Below are 20,220 nucleotides of genomic sequence, written 5' to 3'. Positions count from 1 at the left end.
AAGACCACTAGGGCATGGTGGAGAATGGAGACTACTTTCATATTTCTTAATAGTTGTTGGTGTTTTGGTTGTAATTTTCGTTTTGTTCATTGTTTTAGGGAGGGTAATAACTAATAAGGTAGCAAGTTGTTTGGCTAATTTGGGGGTCGTCGTTCATAAATAGAGGATTGTTTATTTTGATACGCCTCCAAATGAATAAAAAGTCTTCTTTTGAAGGACATCCTTGGGTAAACACACCCTGTTTAGTTGTTCAGTTATTGCGTAGTGTGTATTTTTTTTTTGGGGTTTTTCTGCTTTTGCATAAAAAAACATTAAAGAAAATAAAACATTATAAGGTAAGATCTCTCTTTTCTTTTTTTTTTTTTTTTTTTTTTTTTTTTTTTTTTTGAGGAAATACGGTAGAATCTCATTAGTTTTGTTTGAACGTGTATTATTTTTTTTGAAAATATATGATTTAATTTGATTTTTACAAAATTAAGTAATATGGAGCAATAAGTAGGAAAATTTTTAAATTACACACCCAAAAATGTATCCATTTTCAAAATAACCACCGGTTTAATTTTTATTTTTTTTAAATTACCACCCCTTAAATTAAATAATCACTCAGATTACCACCCATTTCAAAATTCCGGTGGGTTTTCCGTCTGTGGGCCCCACCTAAAGGCTACTAACCGCTATTTTGACCCTTATGACAGATTTCCCCCCAGATTTTTTCTCTCTCCATCTTTTCTCTCTTCTGCAACCATCCTTCCTACCTTCTTCAACCTTCAACCATCAATCCTCCTTAATTCCAATTTATTAATTAATCAATCCTCCCACCGGCAGCATCACCCACCAATTTCCTCGACAACCACGACCATAATCAACCTCACCGCCCTTAACATATACCACTAGCCACTGCAATCTACCCCACCACCCTCAACACAACCCACCGGCCACCACCTTCAACTTCACTGCCCTCCACACACATCTCACCGCCCTCAACAAACCCTCATCGACCACCGCCTTCAACCGCATACCATCAAACATTCCGACAGACAGTCGCAAGGAACATAACGAAATCCTAAAAAAACTTGCCCCCACCCCTCATCTACCTAAAATCTAAAGTATACACCCCGAAATCCACCTAAAATCGATCTAAAATCAACTCGTCACCCACCCCGAAACTAGCCCAGCTACCTACCCTCAAAATCGTCCTTTCTCTTCTTCTTCCTCTACATCGTTGTTTATGAACACTAGTAATCGGTTTATTCCCCGTTTCTCTTCAAAATAGCTCTCCCAACTTCAATTTGCATTTTCTTCACCAAATTCCACTATAATTGGGGTAAATAGAGGGTTTTATGAAATTAGGGTTCATGCTTCAATTGAATTGGGGTTTTCTTAAATTTAGAATATAGGTAGAAAAATTTTATAACATAATAAATAATATAGAACATAGGAAAAAATTTAGAACGTTGGAAAAAAATTTAGAACATAAGAAAAATTTAAGAATATAGGAAAAAAAATTAAGAACATAGGAAAAATTTAGAACATAAGCAAACAAACATTTAGAACATAGGAAAAGTAATTTAGAATATAGGATAAAGTTTAGAACATAAGCTGAAAAATAATTTAGGGCATAGGAAAAAATTTAGAACATAAACAAACAAACATTTAGAACATATGAAAAATAATTTAGAACATAAGAAAAAAATTAGAACATAAACTGAAAAAAAAAAATCGAACATAGGAAAAAAATTAAAACATAAGGTGAAAAAATAATTTAGAACATAGAAAAAAATTTAGAACATAAGAAAAATTTTAGAATGTAGGAAAAAAATTTAGAACATAGGAAATCATTATAACATAAGCATGCAAACATTTAGAACATAGGAAAAATAATTTAGAACATAGGAAAAAATTTAGAACATAAGCTGAAAAATTAATACTGAATATAGGAAAAAAAATTTAGAACATAGGAAAATTTAGAACATAAACAAATGAACATTTAGAACATAGGAAAAAATCTAGAACATAAACTGAAAAATATTTTAGAACATAGGAAAAAATTTAAAACATAAGCTGAAAAACTAATTTAGAACATAGGAAAAAAAAATTAGAACATAAGCTGAAAAAACAATATAATATAGGAAAAAAAAATTAGAACATAAGCTGAAAAAATAATTTAGAATATATGAAATAATTTAGAACATAAGCAAAAAAAAATTAGAACATAGGAAAACTTTAGAACATAAGTAGAATAAAGTTTAGAACATAAAGAGGGGTTCTTATATAAGATTGGGTTCTTATATAAGGAGGGGTTCTTACCGGATCCCTCCTCTATATATATATATATCAATAAAATAGCCACGTATGATCTATTTAGAGTTGTCTCATTATTATTGTAGAACTACAAATTAAAATATCTACCAACTTTTATAAGTATTAGGTCCTGTTCACTTTACCTTAAAAATAATATTTTATAAAAATAAGTTGACTTTAGCAAAAATAAGTTCAGTTCAGTAAAAATAATTTCAGTTCAGCAAAAATAATTTCAGTTTAGTAAAATTAATTTCAGTTTAGTAAAAATAATTTCAAAAACAATTTAAGTTTAGCAAAAATAATTTTAGTTTAATAAAAATAATTTATGTTCGGCAAAATAAAGGTGAAGTGAACGGGACCTTACTTAATGTAAATTAAAAATATTAATTAATAATTAAAATTAAACATTCACAAGCATAAAAATGAAAGTGTTTCAAGTATGAGAAATAACATGTCATCAATTTGTAATATGGCCTTATACTAAGCAAAAGTAACCAAGTCATCATAACCTTAGCAAAACTTCTCGGTATCATTTGCACACCATTTAATTTGCTTCATAATGTTTGTTCACAATGAGTTAAGCATCTGAATTTCGTTCGCCGCGCCATAGCAAGGCATGCATCTGAACTCAATTATGGTCATGTTTATGTTGTTAAATGCGATATGAACATATATGTGTATAAATATATGCACATAAAATCATTTTCATCTTTCTTATTTGACCCTAAATGCGACAACATATAAGAGAATGGTGGAAGTAATTTTTCATGAGTGACACAAAAACGGAAAAAAAAAATATATAGAGGATTTAATTAGCCTAAAACAAAGAGTGAGGGATAGCTCAAGTGTTTAGAACCCCCTCCGATTTTAGGTGATCTTGGGATTGATTCTCATCACATACTCGTGTGACACTTTAAACACCAAAATAATTAGCCTATAACAATTTTGTACTCATCTGCAGGGCGCTTATTCGTCCTTTACTTGAACAGAGATGTGAGCAAAAGGAATGCAAAAATTTATGTTATTGTCGAAATGGAATGGTTAAAGCCAAGTTTTTGCTTTAACATTTTGGCGAAGTGGAGACAAACATTGTATAAAAACATTGACTTTATTTTCTTTTCAATAAGCTTTTGACTAAGTTAAATATTTGATTAGTATGGGCCAAAAACTCCAAACCTAAGTAATGAGCAAATATTTTGACTAAGTTAATTATTTGATTCTTTTATGGGAAAGTACAACTATTTAGAACAAATGAAGCTAGGTATAATAAAGAATAGAAGGTATATGTTATTGTTAATCAAATACAATAACTTTTCACAGCTACCCAAATTATATTTTGGAAATAACCTCTTCACTTTTTTTATCCCTGAGAAATCACTCTATAATTTTTTTTTTCCAAATAAACCAAATAAACAAATTAACTCTTAAAACCCTTGTTTCTATTCAAAAATATTATTCAACCCTAATTTTTAATTGTAAGGTATACAAAATTATAAAGTACGACTAATATTATTGCGCTGGTTATATTATCGCTTTGTATTACAGTATTTGTGAGGACAAACAAAAAGTTTATGATGTTAACACTCTTCTTCTAGACGGTGAAAATACTGAAAGGATTAACCGAATGTGCTAGCTAGTTTGTGATTAACAATAATTAACAACAATGAAGACAGAAAAACAAGTAATAAAAGAGACAAGTAGAATTTATTGTGGGAAACCCGAGAACCAGGAGAAAAACCCACCATCCACTATGGAGTAACAATTTGATGAAGATTAATGTAGTTTACAAGCTTTCACTCACCATGAAAGCTCCCACCCCAAACTCACCCTCTCAAACACTAAGTGTTTGGGTTTTACATGAGGCTCTCTTTCTACATCTTTCCCTTCATCCTCTTACTCTCTAAAATGACAAAACAAGAGTATATATAGTGTTAGGCAAAATAAAACAATCCTACGGTCTTAAATAAACCACATCGCTTAAGTCGCAAAACCGTAGAAAACAGGGGCACGCACGAGGTTCAACCGAACCTACCCCTGATCGACCGAAGTTGCCAAATGTTCGGTTGAACAAGGCAGTTAGTAGCAGCAGCTCAATTTCTTTAAATGGTTCGACCAAACTGTTCAAAAGTTCGGTCGAACTTCCGCACTGCACAGACAACTCTTCGTGAAACGGCCATAACTCCCTCGATTCTTGACCAAATCGAGCTTATGACCAATCGTTGGAAAGCTCTTGAGACGGGCTATCACCTGCAACTTAAATCATCTCAATATCACTTCTAGATTTTGAGATATGCCCATTTGAAGTCAGCCCTTTGCCTTCTTGAACTGTTCTCCACACTTCTCAAACTTAACAATTCCAATATCCAAACTCTCCAAATTGCAGCTCTCACATGGCTAAATATGCACTGGAAATGACAAAGGTTGAGATTCTGATACATAATTTTAGTTTAAGGTGGATGTGCTTTTTCCAATTGTAATCTGTAATTTTGCGTTCTTGTGATTGCCCGGAAGGTGTTTGACGAAATGCCTAAATGAAATATTTGCGCTATTGCTTGGATGCTTTGATACATTGTTTCGCGACTTGGCATTAGTAACTTTCCTAATGAAGCTATGTCGTTGTATTATAGAATGTGTAGCCAGGAAGGGGTTGAGCCTGAGGGCGAGCGTTATTGTTTCTGTGTTTCGTGTTCTTTTTCTGAATCCCCACGAATGAGGGCTTGGATGAAGGGATAAGTTCAAGCACTAAACTGAGGAGCATAAGTTAGACATTTATAAAGGTTATTGCAGGGTGTAATGTAGTGATTGATTTATATGGACAAGATGGGTTCATTGGCGTATAAAGCGTTGTGTGTTTGGCAATGTTTGGTGCAAGAAGAGTATTATTCGGGGAACACGGATGGTTATGGAATTTGCAGCGAATGAGCGCGAGCATGGCAACAATAAGCAATTGGCTATTCTTTGAGCTCTCTCTGCGTGCGTGGCTAGCTTATTATATACTTCGTATGAGATAAGTACTAATCCTTTCCACTCGTGTTTAGCGCATTTTAAGGATCATAATATTCATTTTTATAGCAGAATATTGTATGCTAAAACTAAGCTAATCACCACATGAATTTCACTCAAACAATGGGATACAGAAAGAAAATGCATTAGATGTTGGGAGTTAACAAACATTTGACAGGAGTTGGATTAAATTAAGACGAATCTTGCAGATTTTGTATTGGTTGTTGTAGAACAATGGATCCTTCATATCTTTTCTTTAATTGATATGGAGTATATTTATATTAGCAGAAAGTCCACCATCGATCGACTTGTTGCCTCGTTGGTTGGCCAGCTGAGAAGAGACAATGTGAAACAACCCCAAGGAATACCATGTTCTCTCTCTGAGTATTACTTAATTTTTTGATTTCTTTTGTCTTCTGTTACTTTGGTATAAATAGAGCCAAAAGAATGAGATATTCAACAACTCAAAACTTCAATCTTACAACTCTAAGCCTCTAAACAAACTAAAAAAGAAAATCAATAATGGCTTCTTACCACACTCGATCTTTCAGTTTCCCCTCAAACTCTCACCCCGTTTCTGAGCAGTTGGATCAACAATTGAACAGATTGAGATCATCTCAAGCTGCTTCTACCTCATCCCTTACAAGCAAACTTAGTGGCCTTAATGATTTATACAAGTGTGTTGAAGAGTTTCTTCAACTACCCAAAAATCAGAAAACCGTATCTCAATCTCAGCAAGTATTAGATGGATCTCTAAGACTTATTGATATTTGCTCAACGTCTCGAGATGTCTTGGCAGTGTCAAAGGAACAGATCCAAAACATTCAATCAGTTCTTCGAAGAAGATGCAGCGGTGAACTTGACATTACTAATGAAGTCACTGAATATCTAAAAACCAGAAGAGCTTCTAAGAAGACAATCAAGAAGTGCTTGAAAGACATTAAAGCAGTTTAGCCCGTCGCCATTGAGAGCATTCTCAAGGATGTGCAAGAATTGACAGCTGAAATCTTTAATTCCTTGTTATCCTACATCGCTGGATCACAGAAAAGTAGCTGGTCTATCTCTAAACTTGTTCGCCAAAGATCTGAGAAGGAAGTTGCAACTTCTTTTGATGCTGTTGATGCTATTCTTGTGAAGAAAGTGAACGTTGATATGTCACAACTAGTAAATTTAGAGTCAGAAATTCAAGAAATTGACGAAGTTTTGGAATCCTTGTTTAGGCATTTGGTGAAGACCAGATCAACTCTTCTCAATGTCATTAGCAACTAGAATAGAAATTTATACTTGTACAAAAATTTTTGATACTTGAAAATAAATACAAATGAATATACTATACATACATTTTTCTCTAATTATATTTGTGTTCTTCAAATTTATGCTTTCAATCATTTTTTTAATCGTACCAAAGTTACTAGACTCTTGAAGCCTGAAAAAACAAATGGTAAAAACAATACTTAACAGTACAAGATACATGATTACAAAAGTCAATTACTGTATTATACTCTGTAAGTAATTCTCTGTTTCTAAAGTGAAATCCAAAGGTAAAAAAAGTTTCTCTTTGAAGAAATATTAATAAAAATGGAATAATAAATACAATTATTTTCCAATAAAAGAGATTATGATTAATTGAAGGTTGATTATCATAATAGCTCCATGTGAAGATACGCGTTGAATTGACTAATGAATGCATAGCTTATTAGCTGTTAATATTCCATATGTCTGCTGGAGAGCTTCAGAATATATTGTAGTGAGGGTGTGCATGAATGCATGAAATTGCATGGTCTCCTACAGTCAGGCACTCTCCTTTATTCTTGGTTCATTTCCACTCGTGCGTAGCTGTTGCTTAGGATCATGTTGGACGTACAGGGTGCAGGATATGGCATTATATGTTATATCAATATATATATGTACAATCCAAAATCAATAGTCAATCCAAGCATTGTTCGTGATATAAATTAGCTGGCAAGTTGAGTAAGAAGAGAAAATTAGAAACATAACCCATTGAAGCTTGTTATCTTTCTCTTATTATAAAATTCTATATGCTTTCTCCATTTTTATAGCTTTTGCTTGCCTAGTTGCATGATTTCATAGTATTAACAATTAATTCTGAGTTTGATTGTTAAGGTTTCTGATTTATCAACTAACTTATATCAGATTTTAAAATGGCAGTTTATGACATTATATATGTTTGGACTTCAGGGCATCCCTATTCTCTACTGTTGAGCAGGCTCGGATCAACTAATTAGCTCAAACCAAGGCGTACATCTACATGCCAAGCAAGCTAGGACTCTGAAGTTCAGGAAGAGTGGGTAATAGCTAGGATGAACTCTAGTCATTTTGAAAACGAAAAATAGGATGTTAACATGGTGGTACATACTAAAAACTTACCCTCGATTGGATCCCTTACTGCCCTCACTTGTTCAGCACGTTGAAGGACGATGTTTAGTTCAAGCTTAGGGGAGGTAATTCTTCTAAGTTGCAGCTCAGGAGTCCCGAAGAACACTAATTTTCACTAATTAAAGACATTTAGTATTTATTCAATTCACTTTTTGTACATTTTTTTAACGACTAATCTCTTATAGTTGATTATGACCCTGTATTTTTGGATATATAGGTTTGGAAATAGTTTAAATTTACACTCGTTCAATTATTCTATCCAACTCTAGAGAACATCACTCTAGATGATTTGGATTTGTTTTATGAAAAATTGTTAAATTGCTCCACTCTAATTAAATAATGCCTGAACAAGGAGTCTAATGCTCTGCAGAATTTTCATCATCTGGTTTGAAGTTCTAGATAGCTACTACAAGAGGGGGGTGAATTGTAGTATAGGTGAAGTAGTAAATTTTTTGCGGAATTAAAAACTATGTAAAACAATAGAGAGAAATGATATGGGCTTTTCGAAATTTCCACTATGTAAACCAAACTCTTTTACAAAGTGAATAATCAACCCGAACTAAGTTCCACGAGAACGGAACTTGTTCCCAACTCTCTCAGAAGTTTCGACTCTGAAACTTCCTTTCCCTCACAAGTTACAACTCTCACAAATACCCCAAGTCCCAATTACAGTAAGAAATACAAGACCTAACGTACAAGAAAATATAAGAAGTATTTAGGAACTCTCTCACACTATTAGATAAATTGCTCACTGGAATAATGATGCTCAAGAATTGTTGTTCTTGCTGAGATAGATTGCATGTATAGAGGAAGCAAAGTCACTAGACACCTCCCATAACTCCCACGTACACATGTCTCCAAGTAGTGGAGAGCAAGTGACAAGTGGTGGACATGGGTGTCTTCCTTTGCTTGCTCACCAATCCACAACTACCTCAACAAAAACCCTTATATTTTAGCCATGACAACCGAATGAAGCTTATGATAAAAACCGGTAGGTTGATTTATTCAAAAAGATATTTTTGTTTAAAAAGATTATTTAATAAATAAATTAATCAAATTAATTTATTTATTAAATAATAATGTAAAATATCCTTTTTATTATAACACAACCTTATTAAAACATTATATATCACATTCCTTCAAAACCAGTATTATATTTCAATTGAACGTTATTTATTTTAATCTTTATAATAACGTGCGTCACTGAGTTCCAAAAGCCAACTTATATTCTAAGTACTTACACATAATCTAGAATTTGGGTTTGCACGTTGTACTTGTGATTTTAATCAAGTTCAATTCACCACTGCACATTGTCCGTTATTACTGATTGAATATCTTGGAAGAATTCCTCTGATTTTATGAGGACACCCCTTGATGTATCACCTTGTCCTTGGCAGTTAGCACTGATTGAATATCCAAGACTTCCTCGACTCAATTTGAGTGCAGATTTTGGAATAAGGCTTGCTTGTTAATTGGCGGAAGTTGAATCAACAAACTCACCAACATTGCAGAACAAATAGCTTTGATGAAGTAAAGGTGGCTTGAAACGATATCAGTCTGCACTATTGTCCATTATATTACAATTGTGTGAGCCATTTTTTTTTTATAGTATTTTTAGCTTGTTGATGGAAACAAAGGCAGAGAAGGTGACTTTACCTTTCGTTTTTAGGTGTTTATAAATGAAAGTAACAGAAAGCAAATAACGGAATCATATAATCAATGAAAGATAAAATGATTATATTTTTCTATTAAGGGCATCCATGGTCATCTTTCATATTGTCGCTTCCTACTCAACTTGGCAGCTAATAAAAACACGAATGATGCTCAAAATATTGATTTTGGATTGCATATATTGATCTAACATACAATGTCATATCCTGATCCCTGTATATCCATCATGATCCTAAGCAACAGCTACGCACGAGTGTGAATGACACCATTTATCAGTAGGATAGCTAATAAATCAATTAATGGTTAGCAATTAGCATGTTTTTTAAATATATTTGAGTAAAATTTGATGAACATGTAGGAATCTCAACCTCACCTTCCCTTTAAAAATGTAAGAACTCGTGTGCATGATCCTAGAATAAAGGAGTGTGCTTGACTGTAGGAGACCATGCAATTTTATGCATTCATGCACACCCTTACTACAATAATTATAAAGCTCTCCAGCAGACATCTAGAATATTAACAGCTAATAAGCCATGCATTCTTTAGTCGATTCAAAGCGTACCCTCACATGGATTCATTATTGTGATAAACTGATAATTAACCTTTATATCAGAAGCTGATAATTACTTGCTGTATTTTTATTATTCCGTTTTTTTTTTTTAATTTATTTATTTCTAATAGAAAAACTTTTTTTTTTTTTTTTTTTTTTTCCTGTAATTTCATATCAGAAACTGATAATTACTTGCTGTTATTTTATAAAATTTAGTAAATCATGCAATTCGTACTGTCAGATTTTTTTACCCTTTGTATTTCAAGGATGTAGTAACTTCGGTACAATTGAAAGAATGATTTAAGAATAAAATTGAAGAACACAGATAAAATTAGAGAGAATTGTATGTGTAGTATATTCATTTGTATAGTATGTTCAAGTATCAAAAATTTTTGTACAGAGATAAATTTCTATTCTAGTTGCTAAGGACATTGAGAAGAGTTGATCTGGTCTTCACCAAATGCCTAAACAAGGATTCCAAAACTTCGTCAATTTCTTGAATTTCTGACTCTAAATTTAATAGTTGTGACATATCAACATTCACTTTCTTCACAAGAAGAGCATCAACAGTATCAAAGGATGTTGCTGCTTTCTTCTCAGATCTTTGGCTAAAGAAAGACCAGCTACTCTTCTGTGATCCACCGATGTAAGACAACAAGGAGTTAAAGACTTCAGCAGTCAGCGCTTGCACATCCTTGAGCATGCTCTCAATGGCAACGGGCTCAACTGCATTGATATCTTTTATGCACTTCTTGATAGTCTTCTTGGAAGCTCTTCTGGTTTTTAGGTATTCAGCGACTTCATTGGTAATGTCAAGTTCACCGCTGCACCTTCTTCGAAGAACTGATTGAATGTTTTGGATCTGTTCCTTTGACACTGCCAAGACATCCTGAGATGTTGAGCAAATGTCAATGAGTCTTAGAGATCCATCCAACAATTGTTGAGATTGAGATACAGTTTTTTGATTTTGGGGCAGTTGAAGAAACTCTTCAACACACTTGTATAAATCATTTAGACCACTAAGTTTGGTGGTCAAGGATGAAGTAGAAGCAGCTTGAGAAGATCTCAACCTGTTCAATTGTTGATCCAACTGCTCAGAAACGGGGTGAGAGTTTGAGGGGAAACTGAAAGATCGAGTATGGATGGAAGCCATTTTAAATATTCTTTTTTATTTTTGTTAAGAGGCTTAAGAGTTGAAAGATGGAAGTTTTAAGTTGTTGGATATCTCATTCTGAAGCCTCTATTTATACCAGGATACTAGAAGACAGAAGGAATCAAATATATAAATGTAACTCAGAGAGATAACATGGTCTTCCTTGGGGTTGTTACACGATGTCTCTTCACAGCAAACTAACCAGCTCACGAATCGATTACTGATAAAATTTTCTGTGAATATTATCATAGACTTGATATCAATTAAATAAATGAATTGCAGGATATTATGTTATACAACAACCAGTACAAAACTGCAAGATGTGGTGTTATTTTAATCAAGCTCCTTAAGAGCTGTTTCCTTTATGTCTATAAACTCGCAGCCAATGTGTTTTCTGCATCCCCTGTTCCAATGGAAATCATGTGGTAATCAACTATAGAGTTCCGCGACAAAATGTAGTATCATGATCCAACAAATGCGCTATACACAAGTACTCATCTGTCATTTGCTGAAATGCAAATTCATATATATAACCCATCCTTGTTCCATCTTCCATGCTCATTTGCTGCAATGTAAACTCCATCATCAGTCCGTGTTACACGCTCAATCGCTGCAATATAATGTAATCTCCATGACCCGTCCATGTTCCACACTCAGATCAATTGCTACTATGCAAACTCCAGTACCCATCCGTGTTCAACGCTCATTTGCTCTATACGCCAAATTAGTCCATATTGCCAAACTCATCACACATTCACACGCTTTATCGACAAATCAACCATTCATCAATCACTGCATTACACATTACTATCTGTCTATGACTTTCATATCCAATTTCTCCCTGTCAATATAGGACTAGAAATTAATTATCCCCTCTTCAAAGCCTCCATTTGAGAATAGGCAGAAAAAAGTAAACTCCAATTCAGAAATCAAAGCAGTCCAAGGAGTAATATCTCTCTTAGGCATTTCATCGAACACCTTCTTCGTGCAAACAATATATCAGATGATGAAAGTGAAGATAAGGGGTTCGTAAGCGAGGATTTAGTGGAGGAGATAGTACAGTATCGACGAAGATGGTGGTTGATCTGGTGATAACACAGTGGGGTTTGTGGCGGTGTTGGTGGGTTTGTCAACAAGGGAAGGCGGAGGGTTATGAAGCATAATGCACTAATTATTTTATTTTTTTAAAAGAAATGGATCAATTTAAATAGGGCATAATAAATATCGTTTTTTTTTTCCTTTTCTTTTACAAATTTACCCATTTAAGTGCTTGTTTGGTTGGAATATATTTCCTTTGAAAATAGAAATTCCTAGGCAATAACTAAACAATGGTTATGTTTGGTTGGAAATTTCCTAGGAAATGAAATTTTCAAGGGGAATGTAAATTCTCACGTAATATGGGAAATAACTTACCAAACCCCATAGGTGAGTGAATTCCTACCATGCGTAAGAAGTTATTCCTAGAAAATACTAATTCCCATGATGTCAACCAAACACTTTTATGCAATAAGTAAGGGAAAAAACTTCCCAGATATATGATTTCACGTGGGAATTTATTTCCCATGTTGAACCAAACAAGCAGTTAATTTGTTTTTATCAACTGAATTGGGGGATTGAAACCAATGACCTTTTGTACATTCGTGTACAAGTCCTCATCTTTGCGATTAGACCTCATTAATGGATAACACCTACTTATCTAAATGGAAGTGTTAGTGGGTCACGCCCTGTCAATGAAAAACTCTTTGAAACTATGAATTACGCTCCTCACCCTATCTTGCAAAGAAGGCTGGATGAGTGGAATGAGGGGGAGCGGGGCTTGCCCTTAGTTGATTGGGGGAAGAGGGCATTTCTATCGCGAAGGATTCAATCTAGCCACAGGTTCCCCTACGCCTACCTTGTTATGACTTCACCCTGAACTGACTAGAAGAAGCAAAGCTTAGATTACCAAATCGTGGACACAATCCTCCTAGAGATGGAGAGCCCCTTGCCTTTTCTAGCCTCTCCATCTTGCTCCAAAGCTCGGCTACTTTACGAAGGAGCACGCGTACCTTTTTAAAACAATTCAAAATATTCAAGCTTGTGTTCATTTTGAGTTATTTTGTATGTATATTTACTACTCATATTATTATATGGTTTTACTAATATCATTCTTTCCTATTCCCAAGTAAAAGTCGTCTAATTTTTCTAATATAAGAGAATGATCATTGGTTAAAAGCAGAAAAAGTGGAGTGAAGGGTTTTAATTTAAGTGGGCCCAAAAATGAATTATTATATTTCCTCAAATTTTAAGTTGTATATTTTCACCTGCATGCTTATCAACGTATAATTTTGACCCTTAAAATTTTAAATGGTTACTTATACAGAGTAAAAATTATAAAGAATATGTATTTTGAAAATACCTATTAAAACAATTTTAACAAGAATACAATCGATCTTTTTATCACATAAAAAAAATACACTAGACCCAACTTAGTTATGTTTTATCGGTCATGTATTGATGTATAATACATATAAAAGTTGTATAAAAAATTTATTAGTAGCATAGTTATTAATATTGATACAAATTTGTCTAGATTGAGAAATGAATTGATTCAAACTTGATTTGAATTGATATTTTGATCTTACTCGAAGTAGACTTGAGCTCAAAAGTGACCCGACTTGAACTTGACCTAACCTAATATAAATCAACCTACTTCTCGATTAAGCCCAATTTTACTAACTATCCAACTTAATTTTGCTCGAACCCAAAATGATTGAATTTAACCTTAATTTGACGCCAATTAAACTCCCAAATCTAAAAGACAAATAAACGACACAATCTGATTTAAACTTTAGTCTAACTTGGAGATTTTATTAACCCGAAAGGCACCGATTTGAATATGAATCAAAACCTAACATGGCCCGATCCAAACCCAACCTTAATACCTGAATTGATGGCTCTAGTCTCAGAACCTCTGCTCACGGTGTCATCATTGTTTTTTCTTTTCCAAAATGGATATCACCTAACCTACAAAAGCACCATCTTCGTCACACCGAACTTCTCGAGCCCATTGTCGTCTCATCCGACTAACATATGACTGCAATCCCATCATTCCAATATATAATTTGATTACATTTGATGCCTCATATCAGAGCTGCTGATTTTGAGGATGCCGAGAAGGTGTTTGATAAAATGCCAAAGAGAGAAATTGCTTCTTGGAACGCTTTTCAGTTTATAGGACTTTGGGAAATGAGGGTATAAGATATAATTAAGTTAATAGTGATTGATATGTATGATAAAAATTAAAATGGGTGATTCGTCGATACAGTGTCCATATGGTGAGATGGGTTGTGGTATACTGCTCTGTAGTATTCAATATTCAGCTGCTGAGGATGCCAAACAGAGACGGGTTATGGCATTTGCGGCAATGAGCAAGGAACACAGATCGACTGACGACAGACGGGTTATGCAGTTTGCATTACAGTGAAAGATCATGGAACACGGATGGGTTATAGAGCAAGGAGCACAGACCGACAGACGAGTTGTGGAGTTTGCATTGCAGCGAAAAAGCGTGGAACACGGATGGTTTATGGGGTTTTCCATTGCAGCAAATGAGAGATACGTACTCCTCATCCCCACTCGTGTATAGCGCATTTATAGGATCATGGTACCTACATTTTGTCGCAAAATACTATACTTGATCACCACATGATTTGAAAATACATTAGCTGTTTAAGTTGAATTAAAAGACACAGAACAAACAGCTGAAAGATGCTACTTTAAAATAGGATATCATATGGCAGATTTTGTAGTGGTGGTTGTATAACAAAATATCCTTCATTTCATTTTATTAATTGGTATGAAGTATATTATTTAACAGAAAATTTCATCATCAATCGCTTCGTGAGTTGGCTGGTTTGCTGACGAGAGACAACGTGAAACAACCCCAAGGAAGTCCATGTTGTCTCACATAGTCTCATTTAATTTTTGATTCTTTTTGTCTTCTCTTACTTTGGTATAAATAGAGCCAAAACAATGAGATAATCAACAACTCAAATCTTCTATCTTACAACTCTAAGCCTCTTAACAAACTTAAAAACAATATCAAAATGGCTTCTATCCACACTCGATCTTTCAGTTTCCCCTCAAACTCTCACCCCGTTTCTGAGCAGTTGGATCAACAATTGAACAGATTGAGATCATCTCAAGCTGCTTCTACCTCATCCCTTACAAGCAAACTTAGTGGCCTTAATGATTTATACAAGTGTGTTGAAGAGTTTCTTCAACTACCCAAAAATCAGAAAACCGTATCTCAATCTCAGCAAGTATTAGATGGATCTCTAAGACTTATTGATATTTGCTCAACATCTCGAGATGTCTTGGCAGTGTCAAAGGAACAGATCCAAAACATTCAATCAGTTCTTCGAAGAAGATGCAGTGGTGAACTTGACATTACCAATGAAGTCGCTGAATATCTAAAAACCAGAAGAGCTTCCAAGAAGACAATCAAGAAGTGCTTGAAAGATATCAATGCAGTTGAGCCCGTTGCCATTGAGAGCATGCTCAAGGATGTGCAAGCATTGACATCTGAAGTCTTTAATTCCTTATTATCCTACATCGGTGGATCACAGAAAAGTAGCTGGTCTTTCTTTAGCCAAAGATCAGAGAAGAAAGCAGCAACATCCTTTGATGCTGTTGATGCTCTTCTTGTGAAGAAAGTGAATGTTGATATGTCACAACTAGTAAATTTAGAGTCAGAAATTCAAGAAATCGACGAAGTTTTAGAATCCTTGTTTAGGCATTTGGTGAAGACCAGATCAACTCTTCTCAATGTCCTTAGCAACTAGAATAGAAATTCATCCTTGTACAAAAATTTTTGATACTGTGAATATACATACAAATGAATATACTATACATACAATTCGCTCTAATTATATCTGTGTTCTTTAAGTTTCTGCTTTCAATCATTCATTCAATCGTACTAAAGTTACCAGAGGCTTGAAACCTGAAAATAAACAAATTTAACGGTACAAATAAAGACATGATTTACTCAAGTTAATCACTTCTAATTTGAAATTATCTGGCAAAAAAGGATTATCTTCTATGAATTTTTTTTTTAAAAATTAAAATAGAATAATAATAAGATCATTTTCGCTTAATAGACATTATGATTAAATGAAGGTTGATTATCACAATGATGACTCCATGTGAAGGTACGCGTTGAATGACTTGAATGGACTCATGAATTGTTAGCTCATTAGCTGTTAATATTCCATTTGTCTGCAGGAACTTCAAAATATATTGTAGCATAAATGCATAATATTGCATGGTCTCCTACAATCAGGCACTCACCTTTATTCTAGGATCATGCACACGAGTTCTTACATTTTTAAAGGGAATACTTCAAATTTTACTCAATCCATTTTAAAAACATGACGATTTCTACTCATTATTAGTAGATAAATAGAGTCGTTTACACTCGTGCATAGCTGTTGCTTAGGATCGTGATAGACGTACAGGGTGCAGTATATGACATTGTACGTAAGATCATTATATACAATCCAAAATCAGTTATCCAAGCATCGTTCGTGCTATAGTTAGCTGGCCAGTTGATTAGGAAGAGACAATATGAAACATAAGTGCATAACCTTGAAAGCCCTCTATAGAAAAGTAAAATCATGTAATCTTTCACGGATTAATATAAGATTCCATTACTTGTCCTCCCTTACCTTAATGTATAAACAAGATTTGCATTTTGACTTCTCTGCCTTTGTTTATGTAAAGAAATGCTTTATGAAAAAGATTAGTTAATTGCATAACAAAATGATTTTTTCTCTTTATCTGAAGTTTATTGTAACTCATGCAAATCATACGTTTTATTTTATATTACCAAAATTTCACCTAGCTGGCTAGCTCGAAAGTAATGTTGTAAATAAGTTATCATCTATAAGATTAGTACATGAATTGACTTTGTTCATGTCTATTAGTTTTTGCTTGTATAAGATCTGTGAGGAGTAACACTTAAGGTAAGAAATCTATCTACTATTTTCTGCATTGATGTACTTAGCTTCTTCATGTACTTGATGTAAAAATGAAGGATAGTATTTATAAATTAATCTGTTTTAGATCAATCGCTACACTGCACTGCATATAGTTTAAGAAAATATATATCGGTATGTGAAATAAATTCAGATTTTGTAACATAATGTGGGGTTATAAGTGAAACAATTTTGTAAGATGTAGTTGTAGAGTTGAGTACTATTATATTGTGTGAAATAGAAGAACAAGATTAGTATACAAAAAAAATGGAGCAATTTAATATTGGTGCTTCTTTTCCAATAAGGAAGTCCTTGCAATTAATCCAAAACAAATGAAATTAATAGTGTTACAATTAATCCAAAACATATGAAATTAATAGTCTTATGGTTAATATGAAACACAATCTAATTTGAGTTTTTATTTGACCTAAAAATTCGATTCAAATTTCAACTCGTATGAACACAATAATTTTGCACGATGAAGTAGACTTGACCTCACCGAACTTGACCCAAGTATTCGAATTAACATCTCTATGTAAGGTGTCAATTGATTATAAGAGAGAAGTCATACGTGTTGAGAATAAATTTATACTTTAAATTTTCGACTCACCACATTATCTTTGCTGCCTTCATAATTGAGAAATAATCTTCTTTTCTTCACAAGGGCACCCATCTTGTGATTGAACAAAGCTACGAAGTAGTTATCAACTCAATTTAACGTTTACGGGCTACCCTGTGGCAGAGTGATCATATTATTATAAACATGCGTCTTCTCCTCAACAATTTTAACAGTCGTGTGGTGACATGGGCCAAATCAAGCTGGTGATTCCAAAGCTATGTTGGTCCTTTAGTCAGTGAATAGTAGGTACTCGTACATTGTAGTATTGTACATTTGTACTACCTTGTAAAAACTCTTAACTTTTATTTTTAGGAAAAAAAAAAAAAAACCTCTTAACATTCTTACTCGTATTCTTGTAAAAAACTTCCGGCTTCCTTTGCAATTAAATCATAGAAACCACCCCAAACTCTTCTACATTATGGGCAGGTCCACCAGACCACCGCCATCTTCAGCAAAACTATACTGCAGTAAACAACCTTCTATTATACTTGTATGATTTTAATACCATCATTTGAATTTATGCCAAAAACCCTAACTTTTCATTTTGCTTTTATCCACTTCCTCTTTATCTTCTGAGCCTCACATAATCCTGAATTTCTTATATATATGCCCCTTTTGATACCATTTGTTGCCCAAGGTTCATAGTGAGTTCATCATGTGATGTATTTGTTGCACCCGCAAGGTGTTTGATGAAATGCCTAAGTGAGATATTGCCTGGAGTTTGCATTGCAAGCATGGAACACGGTTGGGTAATGGACTTTGCGTTGCAGCGGTTGAGCATGGAACATGGATGACTGATGAAGTTTGCATTGCAGCAAATGAGCAGGGAACACAAAGGGTACGGTTCTGGAGTTTGCATTGCAGCGAAGGAGAGATAAGTACTCACCATTCCCACTCGTGTATAGCGCATTTATAGGATCATGATACCTACATTTTGTCTCTGAATATAATACTTGATCACCACATGATTTACTCTGGAACCAGGGAATGCAGAAATTATATTAGCTGAGAGTTATAGACATGAACAAACAGCGGATTAAAATAAGACATCATCTTGCAGATTTTGTACTGGTTGTTGTATGACAAAACATCTTGCAATTAGTAATATCAACTACTTGTGTAATGTAAGCAAAGTTCATATTGATCAATTCATGAGTTGGCTAGTTTGCTGTGAAGAGACAATGTGAAACGATCCCAAGTAAGAGCATGTTATCTCTCCGAGTCTCATTTAATATTTTGATTCCTTTTGTCTTCTCCTACTTTGGTATAAATAGAGCCAAAAGAATGAGATATTCAACAACTCAAAACTTTCTTACAACTCTAAGCCTCTTAACAAACTTTAAAACAATATCAAAATGGCTTCTATCCATACTCGATCATTCAGTTTCCCCTCAAACTCTCACCCCGTTTCTGAGCAATTGGATCAACAATTAAACAGATTGAGGTCTTCTCAAGCTGCTTCTACTTCATCCTTGACCACCAAACTTAGTGGTCTAAATGATTTATACAAATCAGTTGAAGAGTTTCTTCAATTGCCCCAAAATCAGAAAACCGTATCTCAATCTCAACAAGTATTGGATGGATCTCTAAGACTCATTGACATTTGCTCAACATCTAGAGATGTCTTGGCCGTGTCAAAGGAACAGATCCAAAACATTCAATCAGTTCTTCGAAGAAGGTGCAGCGGTGAACTTGACATTACCAGTGAAGTCGCTGAATATCTAAAAACCAGAAGAGCTTCCAAGAAGACTATCAAGAAGTGCATAAAAGATATCAATGCAGTTGAGCCCGTTGCCATTGAGAGCATGCTCAAGGATGTGCAAGCGCTGACTGCTGAAGTCTTTAACTCCTTGTTGTCTTACATCGGTGGATCACAGAAGAGTAGCTGGTCTTTCTTTAGCCAAAGATCTGAGAAGAAAGCAGCAACATCCTTTGATGCTGTTGATGCTCTTCTTGTGAAGAAAGTGAATGTTGATATGTCACAACTATTAAATTTAGAGTCAGAAATTCAAGAAATCGATGAAGTTTTGGAATCATTGTTTAGGCATTTGGTGAAGACCAGATCAACTCTTCTCAATGTCCTTAGCAACTAGAATAGAAATTCATCTCTGTACAAAATTTTTTGATACTTGAACATACTATACAAATGAATATACTATACATACAATTCTCTCTAATTATATTTGTGTTATTCAAGTTTATGCTTTCAATCTTTATTTCAGTCATACCAAATTTCTTGAAACCTGACTAAATTGAATTTGACAGTATGAAGAGATACATGATTTACATTTACTGAAGTCAATTATTAGATCGATATTGAAACTAATTATCTGTTTTTTTTATATAAAATTACATTGTTAAAATAAGTTTCTTTAATGAATTATTATTAAAAATTTGTTAATATATAAATACAATTTGTTTTCATTAAAAAAAGATTATGATTGAAGCTCCATATTAAGATACCTACGCGTTGAATCAATTCATCTATTCGTAGCTAATTAGCTGTTAA

The 20,220-nt window shown here is 33.9% G+C and overlaps 4 protein-coding genes across 4 annotated transcripts; 3 read left to right on the top strand and 1 right to left on the bottom strand.

The window, feature by feature from the left end:
- Positions 1-5,826: 5,826 nt before the first annotated feature.
- Positions 5,827-6,573, top strand: LOC110720699. Its single transcript, XM_021899751.1, has 2 exons — positions 5,827-6,252; positions 6,349-6,573. The coding sequence occupies exons 1-2, from the start codon at positions 5,827-5,829 to the stop codon at positions 6,571-6,573; spliced, it is 651 nt and encodes a 216-aa protein (XP_021755443.1).
- A 3,764-nt stretch (positions 6,574-10,337) lies between these two features.
- LOC110720698 lies at positions 10,338-11,075 on the bottom strand. Its single transcript, XM_021899750.1, has one exon. The coding sequence runs from the start codon at positions 11,073-11,075 to the stop codon at positions 10,338-10,340; it is 738 nt and encodes a 245-aa protein (XP_021755442.1).
- A 3,286-nt stretch (positions 11,076-14,361) lies between these two features.
- Positions 14,362-15,901, top strand: LOC110720697. Its single transcript, XM_021899749.1, has 2 exons — positions 14,362-14,478; positions 15,080-15,901. The coding sequence occupies exons 1-2, from the start codon at positions 14,362-14,364 to the stop codon at positions 15,899-15,901; spliced, it is 939 nt and encodes a 312-aa protein (XP_021755441.1).
- A 3,165-nt stretch (positions 15,902-19,066) lies between these two features.
- LOC110720695 lies at positions 19,067-19,804 on the top strand. Its single transcript, XM_021899748.1, has one exon. It carries the CDS (start codon positions 19,067-19,069, stop codon positions 19,802-19,804), a length of 738 nt encoding a protein of 245 aa, XP_021755440.1.
- The last annotated feature ends 416 nt before the right edge of the window (positions 19,805-20,220 follow it).

This window comes from Chenopodium quinoa, unplaced genomic scaffold, assembly GCF_001683475.1.
Source record: "Chenopodium quinoa cultivar QQ74 unplaced genomic scaffold, ASM168347v1, whole genome shotgun sequence".
Taxonomy (NCBI): domain Eukaryota; kingdom Viridiplantae; phylum Streptophyta; class Magnoliopsida; order Caryophyllales; family Amaranthaceae; genus Chenopodium; species Chenopodium quinoa.
This window is presented reverse-complemented; position numbering and strand designations above follow the sequence as displayed.

Excerpts from the sequence above, each read along its gene's own strand:
- LOC110720699 (XM_021899751.1), top strand. The coding sequence starts at position 5,827 with ATGGCTTCTTACCACACTCGATCTTTCAGTTTCCCCTCAAACTCTCAC. Across the intron at positions 6,253-6,348 it reads GCTTGAAAGACATTAAAGCA|AAAAGTAGCTGGTCTATCTC; the intron begins GTTTAGCCCGTC and ends GCTGGATCACAG.
- LOC110720698 (XM_021899750.1), bottom strand. The coding sequence starts at position 11,075 with ATGGCTTCCATCCATACTCGATCTTTCAGTTTCCCCTCAAACTCTCAC.
- LOC110720697 (XM_021899749.1), top strand. The coding sequence starts at position 14,362 with ATGGGTGATTCGTCGATACAGTGTCCATATGGTGAGATGGGTTGTGGT. Across the intron at positions 14,479-15,079 it reads GACGGGTTATGGCATTTGCG|AGCCAAAACAATGAGATAAT; the intron begins GCAATGAGCAAG and ends TGGTATAAATAG.
- LOC110720695 (XM_021899748.1), top strand. The coding sequence starts at position 19,067 with ATGGCTTCTATCCATACTCGATCATTCAGTTTCCCCTCAAACTCTCAC.